The following is a 19,383-nucleotide window of genomic DNA, read 5'->3' as shown; positions in this document are numbered from 1 at the left end:
AAGCTAAAAATGCATCCTGGTGATAGAACAACATGGCATGCTTTACCTTTCTCTCAAGAAGCATCAATTGACTGGATTTTTTTTTTTGCTTTATTTTTAGGCATGAAGCATTAACAAAAACACCATTAACTGCAATTTTATATTTACTATGTATTATATATTATACTACACCCAACCTCCGACAAACATTAGGCATACTGATAAAAAGTTTTACAGTGGTAACCTTTCATCAAGAATGTTTCAAATTTACTATTGGATGTGAAACTGTGTAGTGCATATACTTAATTTCATCTTGTTTCATTATTTGTTATTGTCAAGTAAAATAAGCAGAAGGATAATTGTATAATTAATTTGATTTGCTGTTCCAGCCACTCTACAGTACATGTACAGTGTTAAATAAATAGCATTTTTGCCTGCTTATGAGTACATATGAACTATTACCTCAGCATTTATTACAAATTATAATTAATTAATAAAGTAATGAAGAAACAGTGATTTTATATAAATTTGATACTCAATGTTTTAGCAGTGTTGAATAACTCACGATAGATTAAAATAAAATTAAAATAATGCAGAAAAATTATAAATGCTGAGATTAAACTCAGTATGCCAGTGATCATAATATAAAATTGCTAGCACTATCTTTTGTAGGGAAAAATAAGAAAAAAAATAATTAAATCAGAGTTCCAAAAATGATGATTTTGAGGAAAAAGGCTGAGACAAACCTCATGATAAACAGTCGGTTTTAAAACAGTTAAATCAAATACAATTTAGAATGCTAAGTAACATTATATCAAAACTGAAACTAGCATAAACAAATAATTGACCCTTGCAATAAATTGATCAGGATAAAAAAATTTACATTGAGAAAAATGTATCTATAAAACATTTTCAGTTCTGTTCATTTGTTTATTCATTTTTAGCTTTTATTTTATACACAATTTACATAACATTTCTATTATTATTAAGTTATTAAACAGTTCGCATACGTTTGCAACCCAAGATTTTTCTTCTTTTTTTACATATAACAAAGACATATGCTTTGCATTTGCCATTCCAACAGATTGCACATCACAAACATTAACACTGTTATCGTTTTTTTTCGTGTCTGCCGTTTCTATAGGAGGGTGACAATGAGTTAAATTACAATGGATGTTTTTCAAATGTTGACAAGCAATAAGCAAAAGGTATCACTGAAAACCACAGAAAACAAAAACAGCAAAAAAAAAAAAAAAAAAAAAAACAGTACGAGGAATGTTCGAAGAAAGAGATTTTTTTTTACAATGTTTCTGTTTGGGGATCGTCGTGTAAATGTGTACAACTGAGCTGCGACCACAGATCTAACTGCTCTGCGGATGATTCATTCAAGCATTTCAAGGTCACTTCGTTGTAATGAAAGCATCTGCTGAATGTACTTCGTAGTAACGAGATTTCTATAGACTCGTGTCATATGGGGAAACTGTCGGGACCATAAAAATACTTTGTTGTAATACTCTCTCACCTCGGTCTCTCTCCTCTCTCTGCGCTGCTGCAAAGCCCCGCCCGCCAAGCGTTCTGAAAAGTCTGAGTGAGTCTCCATTGCCGGCAGTTCTCTCGCGGCCCGGCTGTCAGACGGCTGCGGCCCGGTAGTGGGTCGCGGACCGGTGGTTGGGGACCCCTGTGTTAGAGGATGGGGAATTTGAAGTGGTTGCTGTTGGCCTCTTACTAGGAACACAATGTATGTGTGTAAATGGTGGGGGGCAGAGAGTTAGTCTCATTCATAAACTTTAATTTGAAGACATCCATTTTGAATTTTGTTTATGGTTGCACTATAGGGATGTTCAGACTGATCAACCATCAATCAAAATCACCCTGTTTTCACTCAAAAAAGAAATCTCAATACAGCAGTTGAGCCCGCACACACCTTTTTTTTTCCTTTTGCAGCAAACGCTTGCAGTGTAAACAAAGATCAGCAAGAAAAAGCTTGTTTATTCAGTGAACGAGACGTGATTGGTATATTAGCTTTTACGTTAAAGAAAATGGAGTAATAAACTGAAAAAAGTAATAGTAATCGGAGATGTCATTCTGTGCAACTAGAAAACAGCAGGAAAACCAACTTTAAGGAACTGAAACCTTTATTTTGTTTGTTAAATTAAAACGGATACCCCTTAGGTTTGTACAGCGTATGTGTTTAAAATGAAGCAGCTCAGACTTTTAATTGAAAAAAGAAAAGATACAAAAGAATTTGAAATTGCTGCTTAGTAAATAAGTTTTTTTTAAAGATTTGTACTGTGTTTATTATTTGATGCTGCGTATCATACAGCATAAGGTTTTGTAAGAAACAAGTACTACATAATTAAAATGGTAGTCCATATTTTATAATTACACCTCAAGAATTACGAATGTCTAGTTGATACACTGAAGAAAAAAAAAACACCTGTATAAATATAGTAAATGTATATTTTAACAGTAAAAAGCTGTAGTGCAATTAATGATTTAAAATGTATAAGTGCATGTATATTTACATTTAAGCAGCGTTTAATTGCCAATATCAATTAATTGACTGTGTGAGAATATATATATATATTTGTTGTAAGAGAAATGATGAAAAGTACAGTTTTGAATTAAGCCTCAATTCAGATAGGTACATTACAGAAAAAAAAACTAAACAATGTATCAGCTTGCATTTTTGATAAGTATTTTATTTTCTTTTAAGCCACTAGGGGGCTTCACTCGCCAACCATCCACCCCGGCCTGCATTACGTGCCAGCCACTTCACGTCTCTGCCGCTCGCATATATATATGGATTTCACTTTCACCAAACAACACATCTTTTAATTCTTGTGGATATGCCTCTTCATTGGGAAGAAACACTACTTTTCCCTGACGGCAACATGAATTAGTCGATCTACAAGTCTCTGACTTAAACTTTAAAGCCTTACAATATCTACATACTTCTGACATATCACCTATGTCCATATATTCGATCTCTATTCACAGCTCGTTATTTCACCAAGTAATAATTTCCGTTTGTTTGCGCTAATGCGATCTTTACTTTTTTCTGATACTTTTAAATTTTACTACTTTCATATTCTTTAACTTGCTCGGCATGTGTATCGCGATAACATTTTTTTTTTGAGCCTTTCGAATTCCACTGCTTTCATAATCTCTAACCGGCTCTACATGTGTATCACGCCAACGTTTTTGAACATCTTTATGAAGTTTTACTTTGTCTTTTACTCTTTGTCTTTTATTTCTGACCCCAACTGGACCTGCAAGGTTTTCAATTCCACTTGGTCCTGGCTGATTATTACATTCCTTATTTTCAGAATTTTCAGAATTCCACTGCTTCATAATCTCTAACCTGCTCTGCATGTATATCGCACCAACGTTTTTGAACGTCTTTATGAAGTTCTACTTTGTCTTTGGACCTGCAAGGTTTTCAGTTCCACGTGGTCCGGGCTGATTATTACTTTCCTTATTTTCAGAATTTGCACATAGATTATTCTTGTTCTTTTGTGCATTCTTTTCTCTCCAACGCTTCTGGGTCTCTTTTCGACGCACTGCTCTTTCTTCTTCGCTTAGTCATTGACGTGTCATCTAAAACGTGTAAAATTATTGTCCCGATAAAATTTATAAGAGCTGAGAGCACAGGAAGTGTGTCTGACAAAAGCATTCACACGACTGAGAGGTTAGATGACCGTGGTCTTGTTTGAAAATGGTTGTAAGTCACCATCTCACGGGACTTGCTTCCAAAGGTTGCAAGTATGATGCGACTTGAAAGAATTTCATGTTAAAAGTCTCCGTCTCACGGGACTTCATTCCAAAAAGTCTCTTCAAAAAGTCACGTCTCATCCCAAGATTTTTTTTATTATAATGGAGATATATATATATTATGGATAAATATTTTGTACATATTTTAATTGTTAAAGTATGTATTTTAAGGACATTTTATTTAATTTTAGTATTTTATGGTCAATGAACAATAAGCCTACAGTATTTCATTTTGTTAACAAAATATTAACAGTTAACACCTGTAAAAATACACTTTAATATAGGACAGGAGATATGTGTAGAAGGTTTTTTTAAAGGGATAAAGAAAAAAAAATTGAAATCGGTATCTGAATCAGCCAATCAAGTAAAATTAAATCTGTAATTGACATCGGCCTTAAAAAACCTAATCAGAGCATCTGTAGGTTACAGGGCATAGCATCTGAAATGTCTGAATACTATAATCCAAAACAACTTAAAAATGTTCTAAAATACAAAAACAGTCTAAAAAGAAACAAGTACCATAGTGGCACTGTGAAGCCAAAAACAGTCTTCAGTGGATCCATCTAAATATTAATGGTCAACTTAGGCTACAAGGACATTGGGTTGGCCAGGTTTTGCAGTCCAATCATTATAAGACTAGAAGAGTTGGAAAACAGTCTCATACAGCAACCCTACTTTTTGCAACTACCGACATGATCTCTGGTTTGTAAAAGTACTACATTGCAGTGTTTTTTTCTAATAAATGAAAGTAAATCAGACTTGGCTTGCAAATACACACCAAATCTGGACAAAAAACATTTTATAGTAAAAGTTCTACCATTACTTACTAATATGAACACTTGTAAGCTCATAATGTTGGGGGGTTTTAAATGTCCATTAAATCCTGCCTTAGACAGATCATCTCCAACCATAACAACAATAAACTAAAACAGCAGTGATAATTTTACATTTTCTTCAAGCAGTAGAATTTATATGACCCATAGAGGTATCTTACGTATATGTGAGCCACTTTCCTTCCTTTCTTTAATGCATCATGCCCATACACAAATCAACTACATTTTAATCAATGATAAAGTGCTTCCCTAGTTCAAAACTTGCTATTATGTCATCACTAACATTTCTGACCATGCTCCAAATGTCCTGGAGCTTAAAATGTCAAACATAACTATTTCTTTTATTTTAAATTTTATTAAGTTTATTTCCACAAAAAAATGTTTTTTTAAACTAATGCCTCTCTTAAATTACCAACCATAACACTTTGAAAAACATTACATAAGGGACAAAAAATTTCATACACCTGAAGCAATACTAAATTATAGGCCAGAAAGGCAAAGAAGTTAATTGTTTATATCTGAAATTGAGAAATACGTTAAATCTCCAACTACTGTGCTATATTAAAAAAGACTAGCACTACAAACAGAATTCAATTTACTGACCGCCACAGAAACAAAATGAAGAATGTTAAAGGAATAAAAACACTTTTAAGCCTTTAATGAAAGCTCAATGTAATATATTCTTCTGCAGCCACTGAGCTTCCTGAAGTTACTGTGTGTTCTTGATACAAAGAAAGTTTCTGATAGAGACTGAACATTGCAAGAAAACACACACTGCTTCACTGAGACATGCAATTGGGAACAACTTTGAGAAGTCACAGCTCCCTTTCAAAACAATACAAAGACATGTTAATTTTGACATCTTCAACTTCTCATCACAACCTAACTTTTGCAAACTGCATTTCAAATGAGACCATGTGATAAATTGGTGTCCCACCCAGACTTGGTTTTTGCTTTGTGCATGGAAGTTCACGACCCTTTAGTGAAATACAGTGTAGGGCCATGAAGCCGCGGTGATTGGGGTCCAAACTACTTAACCGCGGCTTAAATATTTTTTGATAATGCATAAATTACAATAAATAATGAAAAAATAAATGTTTTTTGATCACAATCCTTTCTCACGTGTTGACCCGCGAGTCACCATTTTGAAAGTAGCGCCATAGTCTCACGATCGCGATATTGTGTGCTGCATATTAAATCGTGATTAACGGTCTTGAAATTAATAATAAATTATTATTTAAGAATAACAAAACATATCAAACACATTTAAAACATTTTATTTCACATCTTTTCATAAAAATTACTAAATATTTATTTGTAACATTGCATGGCACAATACAGTATTAAAATAGTAATTATTTGACATATAAACGAAATCACACGCAAGCACTTTTATTACCATCACACATTAATACATTAACAATGTTATAAACATTTTAATAAAATTTTATTTTTTTTTATTTCCAATATAAAATTAAACATACAGTAATATAATAGTTGTTATTACACAATAACAAGTTAAAAACAGTCTGTATTTTTTAGTAAAATACGAGGTGATGTCAGCTTGCTTCTTGTTCCTAGAAGCTCTCATTTTGGCATCTCTTATGAGAGACTTCAGCTGTAGTGTCTTTACTGTATCCCCCACACGCTCGTAGTACTCTAAGGCCACTTCAAGTCCTTTAACTGCATCATCTGCGGTACTGGGACAGGCATTCTAGTTGGCGGTACTGGGACAGGATCTTCTTCTTCTTCTTCTTCATCTTCATCTTCATTGTGGTTTTCTTCAGCTAAAATGGAGGATGCTATTGGGACGTCATCATCTATGGTGGACCATGCTGCAAGGATTTCTTGTACTGGTACACTTGAGTGGACAGCCGACATCAACTTCTGTTCTGCCTCCCGTACTTCTTCTCGACTGAAACCTAGGAGTCTTCATCTTCGTCTTCGTCTTCTTCAACAGTAGTGAGGTTCTCTGTGATGGGACCTCCAAGGGCTTTAGTCCAACAATTTTGAATTGTTTCAGGCTTGATTGCTCCCCAGGCTGATTCAGATAAATACAGTGCTTCTTTAATTCTTACAGTCTTCAGGAACATAGGGACACTCTTATCTTCTTCATCCATGGACTTTATCATCTCCCGTCTATAACTGGCCTTGAACACAGAAATGATGCCTTGATCTAGGGGCTGAATCTTGGACGTTATATTCTTTGGAAGGTAATAAACGAAAATCTTTCCATCTCTCTGGACTTAAACGTCTCTGCAGGAGGGTGGGCTGGACAGTTGTCTAGAAGTAGGCATGCTCGTGGTTCCATTACCTTGCTTCTAAGGTGCCTACGGACATCAGGGATGAACGTCTGGTGAAACCACTTCTCAAAAATTGCTGCTGTCATCCAGGCATTCTTGCTGTGATCGTAGTCCAGTGGTAATGATGACATGTTGATGTTGTGAAAACATCTTGGGGATCCAAACTTGCCAATACAAAGAGGTGTTAGCTTGTGATGACCCATCCAGTTACAGCAAAATAACATTGTCACCCTGTCTTTGATCTGTTTATAACCTTCTTTGCTGGTCTTGTCTTTCTTCATGGCTAAAGTCCTATCAGGCAGTATTTTGTAGTAAAGGTCCGTTTCATCAGCGTTGTAAATCATCTCTTCTGTTAGCTGCTGTTCTTCTATGAATTGTTGAAATTTGGGAATGAACTCTTCTGCTGCTACAGTGTCTGCTGACTTAATCTCGCCATTGATCTTTACTTGTGAAATGCCGTGTCGCTGTTTCCACCTTTTCAACCAGCCACTTGAAACTGCAAACTCAGGATCTGCATCGAGACCATGAATTTCCTTGTATAATTTTTCTGCCTGCGCTTGGATGACTGGACCAGAAATAGGGATACCATTGTTTCTAGCCTCACAAAATGCATTAAAAGTTGCTTTGTCTAATTCTGGATCTTTTGCTGTTCTGGCTCTCTTGCGTCTTAAACCACCTTCATCAAGCTCATCAAGTAATGTTCTTAATTTGTTTTCATCTTTGATCCATCCACGTAGTGTTGATTCAGGTACCCCTAACTCTCTGCTTACTTTAATGCGAGTTTCACCGTTTCGTATTCTTTCGATGACATCCAGCTTTTGCTGAACATCATATGAAGCGTGTTTACGTTTATTACTCAAGGCGTAAAAATTTTTAAAGCAAATATGATGTGTTCGCTATAGATTCAGAAACTGAAGTGATTTACGTTGGGTTTGTGACTCATATTTATACAATTTCAAGTTTTATCAAATTACTGAATTAAAAATAATACTTTAAATACGAGTCTATTTTTTGCGGATTTACCGCTTTAACTTTGTAGCATTGTAAGGTGTGAATCGGTTACAATGGCGGCCTCCATAACGCTGACACTCAGCGTGGATAAAACAGATTAATATTTGAATTTCATTGTAAGTTATTTTATTGTTTATTGATAAATAAAAGACTAATCTTCTATAAATACCTCTTTGAAGTTATAAGCCAGCATTTAAATATTTAATCCGCGATAGTGCATAGCATGTCAATCACGGACATTTGAAATGCCAAAACGACAGCTGTCAACACCTGTCTCAAGTGTTTGAGAGGCCATGTTTAGGTCCGTACGATCCACAGTGTCAAAAAATTGGGATCCAAGCTTTTAGCGCGGATTACTGGTCCGCGGCTTAATGGCCCTACACTGTATGCTGCTTTATAAAATAAATGGACAAAACATGACATTTACAATTTCACTAAAAGCCTATAGTACTAGGGTGTTGTACCATGTTAGCCATTATGAATGTAGAGGCCTGAGTTGCCTCGAAAGCTTGCATATTGTAATCTTATTAGTTAGCCAATAAAAGGTGTCATTTTGCTTGGCTTTTCTCTACTAAAAGCCTAAAAATGTTCTTTACTTTTAAGTCTCCTATTTACCATACTGTAATTTTAAAGAAGTAAATTGTATTCACTCATGTACTACCTAATGTCTACTACAACACTATCCTTCCTTACATGTTTCTATGCGCTATATCTGCTCTTTGTTAAACTAAGTATCAGATACAGTAAATCATGATACTAATTCAGTGCCCAAGGCTTAATTGATGATCTCTTATGCTCACCCACATAAAGCCTTCAAGTAGATGTTCAGACAGTTTCACCAAGCTGGTTGAAATTAAATCATATTCACATTAATCTCAACTGATTCCAGTACGGTAGGGCATCCACATGTTTGGTACTGGAAATCTGGACATTCTTTGCAACTTGTTGTGTAAAAATTGCATTATAAAAACCACTTAAACTTAGAACATTAGAAAATTACAATACTAATTTTAAAAAGAACAGCCCAAAAACTACAGTAAATATAAAAATTAAATATTTCAAACAATGAAGCAAACTTATTTGCTGTTTTGCAATACATTAACTAAGGGTTGACAGTTTATTTTTACATAAACATTAGTGTCATACATGGATGTTAATTACATTTTATTCACTTTCTTAAATTGAATTTTAAGGTAATGTAATGCTAAAACTGAGAAATATTTTTAATACACAGTATTTCATTATCATTTAATTTATAAAGTGTCACTAAGTATACTTGTTTTACAGCCCATTTCAATAATTTAGTAAAAAAATGGGCTAAATCATTTGTAACTAAGTAATTAGAAAAACAAAGCAAAAACAGTGACGGTTCTTTGGAACCAAGCAGACAGTTTAGTATGTGCATAGAAAAATAAATAAGAGCTAGAAAGTGATGAACATCTTTAACTAGGAAAATGCACATGTATAATTCATAAAAGACTGAGGGTGAAAATTAAACATAAACTGAGACTGGTGGCTCAAAAATGTTACTGAAAGTGCAGGCACATAGAATGTGTGTTACTAGGACATTTGTTGCCTGTTGGTCTTAGTATATTTTTATTTTTTCACTTAATTATTAATTGATAGTTGCATTAATATTTTCCAAGAAATACACACTCCTACTTCCCAAAGATACCATTTATTAATTATGTTTGCTCCTCACTACACCATTGCCAAACTAATTTACTTAAAAATAAGAGATATATACATATATTAATATAAAGTGTTAAGCATTATGTTTTGCTGCATTCTGTGTGCATGTTTTAATCATAATTATAAATGTGTATAGCTCTCTTTGTTGTTTAGTAGGAGTGAGGCATACAATATTGTGCACTAGTACCAAAAGAGAAAAACTATATCAGAGATCCTGCAAGGGATTAAGACAAACATTGGAGAAAACGTAATACTTATTCCACTGTGACTCCAGTCTGCAGTAAATGCAACAAAATGGATCCCAGTAAATATATTCAGTAAGCTTTTCTTCCATACTGTGGGATTATATCAATAATAAAAATACAAGTAATAGGGGGAGTTGTGGGGAATTAATCCTGGCAGCACCCTGTGAGAGGCTAGAGCAAGCCTAGCACAGGGTCCCAGTCTCCGATTGGTCTCTGCCATTCACACCCATACTTGCAAAGGGCAAACTTAGAATCACCACTAACCTTATGCTTTGTAGGTGTCATGGATGAAGAATAGGCATCCCGGCCGGGATTAATTTCTTGGCCGGCCAGGAGGCCATAACGGATGGAATGGCCGAATGTGCATACCCGGAGCAGTTCATTCCCTGACATGACAGGTGGGGGACACCTGCAGCATAGCATGGGAATTGGAGTCTGGAATCGCAGCCCTTTCAGCGTCTTTGGGTGCCGCCAGAGGGCGCTGCCAGGGGAACACTGTCCTGGTTTCCACATGACCGGGAAGTGCTCCAGATGACCTGGGATTGACACTGGAAACAATTCCCAGATCTAGTTCAGAAGAAGCCTGTAGCCTCACCTTGAAGCATCAGAGTCGGGAGGCAGCGGGTGACACTCTACTGAAGGTGGAAGGAGAGAATCTGTAATTATATTTGTGTATTTTGGCTGGTGTTCAACTGGAAAGGTGTTGGTTGGAAATAAAAAAAATGTATTTTGAACCCAGATTTGTGTTGGGTGCTATTGTGTCTGTGGTTTGGAGCTCAGTGGTGCCCCCCTTGAGGTTACAGATAGATAGATAGATAGATAGATAGATAGATAGATAGATAGATAGATAGATAGATAGATAGATAGATAGATAGATAGATAGATAGATAGATAGATAGATAGATAGATAGATAGATAGATAGATAGATAGATAGATAGATAGATAGATAGATAGATAGATAGATAGATAGATAGATAGAACTGAAGAGTCGCATAGTTTGGGAGAGGAATGATCTCCTCAGTCTGTCAGTGGAGCAGGGCAGTGACAGCAGTCTGTTACTGAAGCTGCTCCTCTGTCTGGAGATGATACTGTTCAGTGGATGCAGTGGATTCTCCATGATTGACAGTAGCCTGCTGAGCACACATTGCTCTGCCACGGATGTCAAACTGTCCAGCTCCATGCCTACAATAGAGCCTACCTTCCTCACCAGTTTGTCTAGGAGTGAGGCGTCCTTCTTCTTAATGCTGCCTCCCCAGCACACCATCACATAGAAGAGGGATTTTTGGAGATGTGAAAGGAAAACTGGAGTACCCAATGAAAAAATTCACACAGACAGGGAAAGAATTAACTCCAAATAGAAAGCAATTCTAAATAAATAGTAAAGATGTTTGCATTGGGATGAAACAATGGCGCATTGCTTAGTGCTATAGTCTTACAAAGCTAGAGCTGAAGGGTCAAATTTAGCCTTGGTATTCCCTGTATAGAGTTCTCCCAGTGTCCCTTTCGGCCAAACTGCACAAATCCAAATTCAAGTTTGGTGCTCTTTACGCTAGTAAGCCATATGCAAGGTCATTTGTAATGTACAGCATGTGGTTCAGATTCACAAAGGATGACATTAAGTCTGTACTGTATTTATTCCAATACACACCCACACTCTCTTATCCTTTGGAAAAGAATGAATGCAGAATTTTTAACAACAAGGTCCACATATGAGCACTAATACTTGCTTATCACGGTGCCAGAGAGTGCTGGAATGTCGTATGTGGATTGGCAAAATGAGAGAACAGAACTGAAACCCAGGATGCTGAATTTGTGTGGAAACAACACTAACCATTGTGCCAATGCAACACTCTGGTGCAAAATAATATAATGAGTAACAGGCAAAAGGAGTAGCTGGCTAAAGGAAAGTAAAAGTCATAACTTAAAATAATTTTTTTTAAAGCCTTTGATGCTGTTATTCACATAAGAATAGCTCTGAAGGTAGAATCCACTGCCATGAAAGGTAACTTAAGAAGCTGGATTTATACTGGACTGGTTAATTGGTCAGAGGCGCAGAGTACAAATAAGAGGCTAATGAGCCATGCGAGGTTAGATCATCAACTGAGTCCCTTGGCGATCTCTGCTCCTTATTCTTTCGGATATACATTTGTTACAAAGATTCTGATATAGTTGCATACTATGTGGATGCTATCTAGAAAAATATGTAGGTAACACCAAAATTATATAAACAGAAAATGATGGGAAAGTCAGAGCAGAAATTCAAAAAGACTTGGACAAAACTTCAAAACTAGACAAATAACTGGAAACTACAGCATAACGTAGAAAAATGCCATGCTGAAGCAACATTAATTTTATATACAAAACAACAAGAGATCTATCTGTAAAAAAGATTTAGAGTTCTTTGTGAACACTGCATTCTCGTTGTCCAGGAAATATACAGAAGTAATTAAAATGCAAATTAAATGTTAGGTTACATTATTAATATAACTGACACAAATGGGGAGATAGTATTTTGAAAAAGATGGACCAGAAAACGAGACTGACACTAAAATTCAACCCACGTTTTCATCAAGCCAAAACCAAAACTTGGAATCACAATCAAAAACCATTGTCAAAACCTTGTAAGTGTGGGAGTATGAAAAAGAACAAATAGCATAAAGTCTTTTAGGGAAATTTTAAGAAAACTCAGATGAAAACATGGCCACCAGTGCTGACCTTTAAAGGAACAGTCCTTCTGAGTTTTTTTTTTTTTTTTTTTTACATATTACTTAACCCTTGTAGTTTGTCCTGGTGACTGAGAAAACTTTTAAATCCAATGTGTTTATGTAGAATGGGGAGAAAAACATTTTATAGAAAAAAAGCCAATAGACACCAGTGCAGTATAATTGCAAACAATGGGGGCGAGGGGGGAATCTCATATTAATTGTGTCTCATAATTCACATGTCAGGTATCCAGTCATATGCACAAAACATCCAAAATGTGTACCTTTTTGCTGAATTATTCTTAAAAAGTTGCTTCTGAATGATCAACACACATCACAAACACAAAACTAAATCCTCAAGTGACTTTTTGAATTGGAGATCAGCCTCTCCCCCTCATTCGCTGTTCAAGAGTCCTGTCTTCAGTTCAAAAGGAATTGTATTTTTTTTCATTCATTTCACTGTTTAGTTATTTTTCTCTCATTCAGAGTAGGGCTACATGAAGAAAAATATACCATATCAATTTCCTAGACTGTGAGATTTTTAAATGTACAGTATGTGAAAATGGTTACTTGTAATGTATATAAATATCCATCAAACACAATTATATTTTAAATATCTGTATTAAATTTAAAAGAAATAAGGCAATATAATAATATGGTACTATGTTCTTAAGGATTTGGGTAGCAATATAAACTTAACTTGATAACAAAGAGTTAAAATTGTTCAGAACCTCATTGTGAGCAGGAAAGTTCTAGTTAAATACAGCAGTTTTTGTAATAAAGTATGTTATTTTTTTCCTTTCTTAACATACTGTATTTGTGAATACTATTTAATTTCAGCACTGTTAGAGAGTACTTGTAACTACACTTTGTTGTACATATGCCTTTCTTTTTTGAGAATACTATTCAAGGTTAACAGTAACTATGATACAGAACATATAGTTAAAGAAAATAATGTGGCATATTAAAGAAAATAATGTGGCATACTAATTTTCTGGAAACAGGCATCACACTTCTTTATTAACTAATCAAGTAGCATATATATATATATATATATACATATATATATATTCTTGTTACATACATCAGCTATTGAAGGAGTACAGTGACAAGTTGTTCAATATAAATGAGTGCATAAGTAACAAACATCTTGTACCAAGCCAGTCTGTATAAGAACTTGGTTCTCTTCTTGTTTTAATTTCTGATACACCAGTCTCTTGCTTGGCTTTATGAATTAAGTATTTTACCTCACATCACATTTTCTGTTCTTATCTGTTTATTGTCGACTTTGGGTTTAGTTATTAAGATGCAGTAACTGAACACTCTTAATGATTTCAAGAGATCCCTTTAACAAAATTACTAGCCTACAGTACATGGTATCTATAATATGTGGACCTTTGGATCATGCTATACAAATATATAATATTATGCACAAATTAGTCCTTTAAAAATACTTTAGACTGATGTTACCCTCAATAAAATACATTAGAAAATCAACATTGATGTATATTACAAGAAGACCATTTTTATTAACCATGACAGATTTAATTGTCTTTAAAGCTGTAAACACTTTAAAATGGAAAAAATCTTAAAAGGTAAGTCTGATAAATTAATTTAATTTCACTAGGTAACTAGATAAACTCTGGGAAAAAGACATTCTTTATTATTATGTAAGGCAAGAAAATATAAAATTCACCTTTCAAATATATATATAATATTTTATAGTTTTATTTTAATGCAGTATATCATTTTACATTATATATAATTAATGTTTATTCTTAATAGAAGTTATTCAAAATTGCATTACGACTTTAAGAAGAAATCATTTCCTAACAAATGTAGTATATAGATATTTGTACCTGCTTAATTTTGTTACGTGAGCTAGTGATACGTTCAGTGATGCTCTGGTAAGTTCGAATGGCAGTAGTGAGCTCAGTATAGTGCTGAACAATTTGCTCATCCAATTCACGATTGCACTTCTCAAAGGCTTCTTCCAAGCGACTCTTTTCTGTCTCTCTGTCATGCACATCATCACTTGTAGACAGGGTCCTTAAAGTTTTAAGAAAAAAAGAGATATTACTTAAATTACATTCAAGTTGTGGTCTTCTAAAGGACTGATTAAGTGTTTCAAACAATCCAGAACAGTAAATAACTTTAATAGTCACCTTTTCTATCACTGATTCAAATCCAGAGGCATTGACTAAACAATTAGGGATATTTTGCCAAATATACAAAATAACATTTTACAATAAAACATTTTATAATAAAATACTAAACTATATTACTATTATTTGCAATTGCAAATCAGCAAAATAATATAAAGTATATATGTACAGTATACTATATATATATATATATATATATATATATATACATACATACAGTATATATACACATATATACACACACACACACACCCACCCATATATATACTAACTGGCCACTTATTAGGTACACCTTGCTATTTCCGGGATGGACCCCCTTTTGCCTTCAGAACTGTAGTAATTCTTCTTGGCATGGATTCAACAAGGTGCTGAAAACATTCCTCAGGGATTTTGGTCCATATTGACATGGTAGCATCACACAGATACTGCACATTTGTCAGCTGCACATCTTGATGTGAATCTATCATTTCAGTGAACTCTTTGTCACGTTCAAGAAACCAGTATGAGACAATTTGAGCTTTGTGACATGGCACATTATCCTGCTGCAAATATCCAACAAACGATGGGTAAACTGCGGTCATAAAAGGATGGACATGGTCAGCAACAATGCTCAGGTAGGCTGTGGCATTTAAACCATGCCCAGCTCATACTAATGGGCCCAAAGTGTGCCAAAAAAATATTTCCCATACCATTATACCACCACCAAAAGCCTGAACCATTGATACAAGGCAGAATGGATCCATGCTTTCATGTTGTTGACGCCAAATTCTGACCCTACCATCTGAATGTCACAGCAGAAATTGAGACTCATCAGACCAGGCAACGTTTTTCCAATCTTCTATTATACAATTTTGGTGAGTCCGTGTGAATTGTAGCCTCAGTTGCCTGTTCTTAGTTGACTGGAATACCACCCTGTGTGGAATCCTGCTGCTGTAGCCCATCTGCTACAAGGTTTAATGTGTTGTGTGATCAGAGATGCTCTTCTGCATACCACGGTTGTAACAGGTTGTTATTTGAATTACTGTTGCCTTTCTATCAGCTCAAACCAGTTTGGCCATTTTCCTCCAACCTCTGGCATCAACAAGACATTTTCGCCCAGAGAACTGCCACACACTGGATATTATCCCTTTTTTCGGACCATTCTCTGTAAACCCTAGAGACGGTTGATGAGCAGTTTCTGAAATTCTCTGACTAGCCCATCAGGCACCAACAACCATGCCAAGTTCAAAGTTATTTAAATCTCTTTTCTTCCCCATTCTGATGCTCGATTTGAACTTCAGCAGGTTGTCACCACAATATCTACATGCCGAAATGCATTAAGTTGCTGAAATGTGATTGGCTGATTAGATAGTTGCATTAACAAGCATTTCAACAGGTGTACCTAAAAAACTGAATAATACTGCAACAGCAGTAATAGCAAATTAACTAGTGTATATATGCAATTTCCTTTCTTTGACACATTGTCAAAAAATAAGTATATTTTGATACAGTCAAATAACACCTGTTTGATTTATATTTAGATTAAATAAAAGACTTCTTCAAGATAGGAGGTACTGGTGCAATTCTAAACCTGTATTACATCGGCAGCACAGTGAGTAACATGTAGACATTCATTAAGGGTATGTTCATCACTTTTGTCATTGTCAGCCATTCTAACCTTGATTTTAGGTTAACATTAACCTCCCTGTTAGCTAGCTAAAATAACCTATTCATACACCATCCTCAAAGAGATTAGCCAACACTCAATCAAAAACATGGGATAACTGGTCAATTTCTACAAGAAAATAATGCCTATTGTATATATTTTCCCTTCATAAATTATAACGATTATGACTTTGATTCCAGTTTTGCTATGAGAGAAACCACAGCAAACCTTGCAATGCATCTTTGACATTTCCCCAATTATAAGCATACATTTTAATTTTAAGCCAATCTGTTTCCCATTTTTCCTAGGTTGGTGTATTGTCCTGTTTTACAAACAACAACATTTACAAAGTCGCTGAGGTCAAGGCATGTGGATGTGGATTTGATAAAAAGCAATAAATTATATGGATTTGGAAAACTAAAAATGCATCTTAATGCAAGTACAACTAAATGTCATAATCCCAGTTGCTTATTTTACGTAAACTGATATAAGGATGTAGTGAAAAAAAATTTAATACAGTACAACATATTGCCCTTTCACTCAAATTAGGTCACTATTTTCCAATTGTTAGGGTCAACTTTCCTTTCCTATATGTTTAACTCTGTAGTATGTGAGTAAGAAAAATCACTGTATATACTGTATTACAAATTACGTCTAAACTTCAACAAAGCCAAAACTGGATCATTATATACTGTATTACATCAAGCAAAACCAAAAGTTTATAGTCACTCAGTGAGTGCTGATTCTTCGATTAGTTAGCTGAAACTGAATTTTAAAATAGCACAATTTCAGGTAGTGTTCATTTCTACATTACAAAACATTTTTTGTCAAGAAAGGGAGGGAATGCGATTTTTATGTGTGCTTTATCACATAGGATGATATAATACAAGACCACCCTTCTTTAATAATGCATCCTTCCTTTATCTTCCTTTAAGAAAACGTTTTAAATTACTGACCGGGACAATATAAAATTATCTTTCCCCTTTTTGGGAAAGTCCACTGAGCTGAGAACCAAAATTACTGCTATATATGCTCTTAGACGTTTAATAGCTCCGTAAGTATTGCATTTTTTTTACTCTTTCTTTATTGAAAGCGTTTGTATTACTGGCCAATCTGCATAAAGGAGAAGGGCTATGATGGCATGCACTAGAAAAAAAATAAAAAAAACAAGCACGTGAGCATGAATTCTAAAGGAAACAACAGTTTCAAACACATTTTGGCTGTTAAGCATTAGAATGAATTGTCACTTCCTTCACAGCACGCTGTTTGCTTGATGGACCCTATAACGTGCGTTTTACACCATCAGTCTCTTAAGAGTGTTGCATTAAGTTTTAAATTGCACTGGACTCTGTACATGTGTCAATATTAAACCTTTAAAGTATCGCGCAAAGTTCTGCAGCCAAAGCTGAAAACTGATCCATGTATGAAACAACAAGGGACATCGAAACACACAGACCGACAGGTCTACAAACGAGTGTCTTGTTGTTATTGATATCATATATTAAATACAGTAATCAATGCATTGTCAAGACAACACCTTTGATCAAGCTATTCTAAATAACGCAACGCACAACATTACATATCTGAGCCTTGAGCATTTGTTTTTACACAGAATATCCCAGCCTGTCCCCTGTCTTAACATTGTAATTGCAAACAGAAGTAGATGCATTCTAGTTTTGTCAAGGTCATCCAACATTTTCTTTTAAATTGGTCCCACACATTTGTAAATAACAATATTAGTAAGTGCAAATGCAAATTATTTTTATCTTGAAATTAAACAGGATGGGAAGTCACAGGCCAGATGAACAATGACAGGCGACAACAACGGCGCTATTTAATTAACAGTAAGAAGGGTAGTGGATTTAATACGCTGCCTGCTCAGTGATCCCTACCTGATAACGGAAATCAGTAAACCCGAAGGGTCTTTGGTTTTACTCATGGCACTTCTGTATTTCCCGGTGTCTGCTGCCATTTTTACCAAAGAGGATCGCAAACCAAAACGGAAGGAAGTTGACTGACATACGAATGCGTCCAATAGAAAACGGAGCTCTCAGTTAGGAAGGCGGGCCATCGTTGACAAGTGAGGTTAAGAGGCAGGATTTCCGCAAAATGTCTTGGGAGGTGTAGTTTTTTTTACAGATAGCCAGACTGCTGCGGAACTTCTTGTTTCTCTATTAGTTTTTAGGTGGTGCAGTGAATAGCGCTTTTGACTCATCTCTCAAAATCATCGGCTATTTATATGCAATTTGTGCAACACGTACGAGGTGTTTTTTTTTTCTTAATCATCCACCTAGCGATGACATCAGTCTTCTATCAAGAAGCGGTGATGACAGAGTGGTCACTATATCAGCGTTGATGTACGTATGGTTGCCAGACGTCCCTTATATATGGGACATGTCCCGTACTGATATTTTAGTTCATTTTCGAATTTCGTAATAAAAATATATTTTTACTACCTTCTTACGGTACTTAGTTGTAACTTTATACTTTCTTTCCTCAGATTCTCTTGATGAAAATAACCCAAATGTAACGAGGAAACTAGTGTTTGCTGCCTGTTTGCAACTTGTTCAGGTGCTATGGTTGGCTGAGGACTTCGACACTGTTATCGTTGTGCTCTCCAGCCGCGCTGCTGTGCAGTTCTGTATCAGCATTGCAACATACCCTGTTAACAAAGTGTGTTGTTACTACTTGTCACGGCCCACTTTTTTTTCTAACTGCCTGTATTAAATAATAATAATATTTCTCTGTTGTCTGTATTAAATAAATATTTTCAAATGATTTCACTTTTACAGATTTTTTGTTAGCTTGTATTAAATAATTTTCAAATGATTTTACTTTTGTTTTCCTCATAACCCATTCAAATCTTTGCTTTATGTTTTTAACTTATGTGTCTACTTTTATATAATATATTGGTCTGGGTATGTAGAGAGCATGTATACATGTATATATATAGTAATATAGAGAGAGATTTTAAGAGTGTCCCGTATTTCTAATTTTCTAATCTGGCAACCCTAGATGTACGTAAAGCTTATC

The 19,383-nt window shown here is 35.1% G+C and overlaps 1 protein-coding gene across 2 annotated transcripts in view; it reads right to left on the bottom strand.

Moving 5' to 3' along the window:
* exoc4 (exocyst complex component 4) overlaps window positions 1-18,384 on the bottom strand; it is a 447,737-nt gene extending 429,353 nt beyond the window's left edge. For both annotated transcript variants that reach the window (XM_028814392.2, XM_028814398.2), the window contains exons 1-2: window positions 18,243-18,384; window positions 14,400-14,589 (exon numbers count right to left, since the gene is read on the bottom strand). In XM_028814392.2, the coding sequence (XP_028670225.1) occupies window positions 14,400-14,589; window positions 18,243-18,322 (270 nt within the window). In that variant the 5' untranslated portion in view covers window positions 18,323-18,384. The remainder of the gene's footprint in view (window positions 1-14,399; window positions 14,590-18,242) is intronic.
* Between the last annotated feature and the right edge of the window lie 999 nt (window positions 18,385-19,383).

This window comes from Erpetoichthys calabaricus, chromosome 1 (assembly GCF_900747795.2).
Source record: "Erpetoichthys calabaricus chromosome 1, fErpCal1.3, whole genome shotgun sequence".
Lineage (NCBI taxonomy): Eukaryota > Metazoa > Chordata > Cladistia > Polypteriformes > Polypteridae > Erpetoichthys > Erpetoichthys calabaricus.
The sequence above is the reverse complement of the archived record's forward strand: the minus strand, read 5'-3'. Positions and strand labels throughout refer to the sequence as shown.